General features: G+C 52.9%; 2 protein-coding genes across 3 annotated transcripts in view; both read right to left on the bottom strand.

The window, feature by feature from the left end:
* The window catches only part of LOC126572584 (peroxisomal multifunctional enzyme type 2-like), a 4745-nt gene extending 2492 nt beyond the window's left edge, over positions 1-2253 (bottom strand). The window contains exons 1-4 of one of the 2 annotated variants that reach the window (XM_050231998.1): positions 2092-2253; positions 1035-1701; positions 453-967; positions 1-387 (exon numbers count right to left, since the gene is read on the bottom strand). The exon at positions 1-387 is cut by the window's left edge and continues 211 nt beyond it. In XM_050231998.1, coding sequence (XP_050087955.1) covers positions 1-387; positions 453-967; positions 1035-1680 — 1548 coding nt within the window. In that variant the 5' untranslated portion in view covers positions 1681-1701; positions 2092-2253. The remainder of the gene's footprint in view (positions 388-452; positions 968-1034; positions 1702-2091) is intronic. The other variant, XM_050231997.1, reaches the window with a different exon arrangement.
* Positions 2254-2360: 107 nt separating this feature from the next.
* The window catches only part of LOC126570473 (glutathione S-transferase C-terminal domain-containing protein homolog), a 1875-nt gene continuing 1735 nt past the window's right edge, over positions 2361-2500 (bottom strand). Inside the window, exon 1 of the mRNA XM_050228251.1 lies at positions 2361-2500. This exon is cut by the window's right edge and continues 1735 nt beyond it. Coding sequence (XP_050084208.1) covers positions 2409-2500 — 92 coding nt within the window. The 3' untranslated portion in view covers positions 2361-2408.

The following is a 2500-nucleotide window of genomic DNA, read 5'->3' as shown; positions in this document are numbered from 1 at the left end:
AATGGGAATTTTGTAGCCTGCGATGGCCGAAAAGCTCGGATCGATATGCAACGGGTTCAAATCACCGGACAACCGATAGACGGCCGCCTGATCCTTGCTCGTCTTCACCTCGACCGATGCATCGGGTGCACGTTTCGGTGTGGGCACTAGTGGCTTCACGTCCGGCCCTGCCTTGGTTTTACCATTAAAATTTCCGGCACCGACGACGAAGGTGGAACTCTGATTCCGCGCCACCAGAGTACCATTTTCGTCGAATGACTCCGATTGCGTAATGACGAGTGCTCCCGACTTTTTGTCCACCACATCCAGCACCTTCGAGGTCGTGGTCAGCACACCCTCGGTGGTTGGTGGCTCCAGTAGCTCGATGTACTGCTCACCATGCAGGATCTAGAAAAGGAAAAGGGAAGGACGCTTTAGTAAGCACGTGATGGATCGTCGATTCGTTTGCTTACGTTGGTCAGATCGAACGTTGTGTGTTTGATGGCATTAGCGGTCAAGCTAGAGCCCATGACGGAGAGTAATCCGGGCAAAATGAAGAATGTAGGCAGCACCGAAAATTCCGGATTATTCTCGTACAGGAACTTCAGGTCCGTTGAGTCGGTTACCGTTGCTCCGACACCGAGAGCATACAGCAGCACATCCTTGTAGTTGTACCGGAACGTCTCGGTGACCGAGTTTTCGTTGTTCTGCCCATCGCGCAGCTTCTCCAGCACTCCCACCAGGCTTAGGCTCGCTTCGCCGATCGCATTCAAGTGCTTTGCCTCGGACATATCCGTCACCTGATCCCACACCTTCCGAACGTATTCGGGAGAAACATCATCATCGATCGAGGTGCGCAGCACGCATCCCCGACCGCGCACAAAGTGTACCTTCGTGGCCCAACCGGCGGCACTCTCGATGATCGCACCATTGTCATCGCACGTCTCATGGCACAAGTATGCCACCACGGGGGCAATCAGTTTAGGCTCTGTTGGTAAAGGAATAGAGTAACGTAAACTCACGAGCAATGCGTGGACCGTGCAATAGTCACTTACTCAATTCGTTAAATAGGATGTCCGGCAGGATGCCTTCCGTCATGCGAGAAGCCGCCGTCGGTACAATCACGTTGCAGTGGATGTTGTTCTTCGCTCCCTCGATCGCCACCGTGTTGGCCAGCCCCACCAGCCCAAGCTTGGCCGCGCTGTAGTTCGCCTGACCAAAGTTTCCGTACACGCCCGAGTTGCTGGACGTCATAATGATGCGGCCATAGTTTTGCTTCTTCATCACTGGCCATGCTGCCCGGGTCGTCAGGAAGCTACCCTTCAGGTGCACGTCGTGGATCAGGTTCCAGTCCTCGTCCGAAATGCGGGCCACGCTTCGATCACGCAGGATGCCGGCATTGTTCACCAGCACGTCGACGCGGCCAAAGTTTTCCAGTGCCGTCTGGATAATCTTGTCACCGTCGACCACCGAGTTGTAGTCGGCGACGGCCACACCACCGGCTGCTCGGATCTCCTCCACCACCTTGTCCGCTGCATTCGACTTGCCTTGACCGTTGAAGTTACCACCGAGATCGTTCACGACGACCTTTGCCCCACGAGCCGCGAACAGAAGCGCATATTCACGACCCAGTCCAGCTCCGGCCCCGGTTACCACCACTACGCGCCCATCATATCGCAGCTGATCCGTGGGGGCAACCATGGTTACGCACTAAGTGGTCTGCTTTTCGGTCGAACGAACGATGTAAAGAAAGAATCGAAACAGAATATGCTATGAGCGGTTGACCTGGCAGGCGTTTTGGAAAAATTAATTCTGAAACAGGTCCGCAGCGTTGGTGGCACCACTTGCTGGTGTGGTTGATGATATTCCAAATTAAAAACGAAGCCTGAGACAATAAATAAATCGTCGACTTATCTCGGTTGTCTGATAACGGAGCGCTAGTAAAGTAGCAAAACAACATTCGTTTGTTCCCTTCCAGCAAGTCATCCAGTCCTGAGGGGGGCTCCTGCCTCTTCTTCCCAGGTATATGCAGATATGATTGCAACGGTCCATCAAGATGCCCGATAGCGCCAACCAACCCAGACAGGACCATCTTGAGCTAAATATCGTTACCTGAACAGAAACAGAATCCTCGGAATGAATGTCTTCACTGTCCTGGCGCCACAATTAAGTTGCACTTTAACTGCGGACAGTAACTTTCTCTGAAAAACTGAACGAAAAACAAAAACACAGCTGTACGAGCCGCGCGAACCTGCTTCTCGGTTGCTGCGATGGTGGGGTGGAACTGCGCGAGTGGAGCTTCCCGACCAGCGCCACCTGCAGCGCTGCAACCAGCGGTTGTCAGATCGGCTTGACGTTTCCAGATTCAAAAAGACAAAACGTTAAAAATGAAATCCTTTTATTTCCACTTTCCATGTCCAATGAAACCATCATCTTGTATAAACCGTTTCCTCCCGGGTGTACGTACCCACGAGAAGACGATTCTTAGGGGTACAGTTTTCCTGCCCCAAACGAGTCCGCC

This window comes from Anopheles aquasalis, chromosome 2, assembly GCF_943734665.1.
Source record: "Anopheles aquasalis chromosome 2, idAnoAquaMG_Q_19, whole genome shotgun sequence".
NCBI lineage: Eukaryota > Metazoa > Arthropoda > Insecta > Diptera > Culicidae > Anopheles > Anopheles aquasalis.
This window is presented reverse-complemented; position numbering and strand designations above follow the sequence as displayed.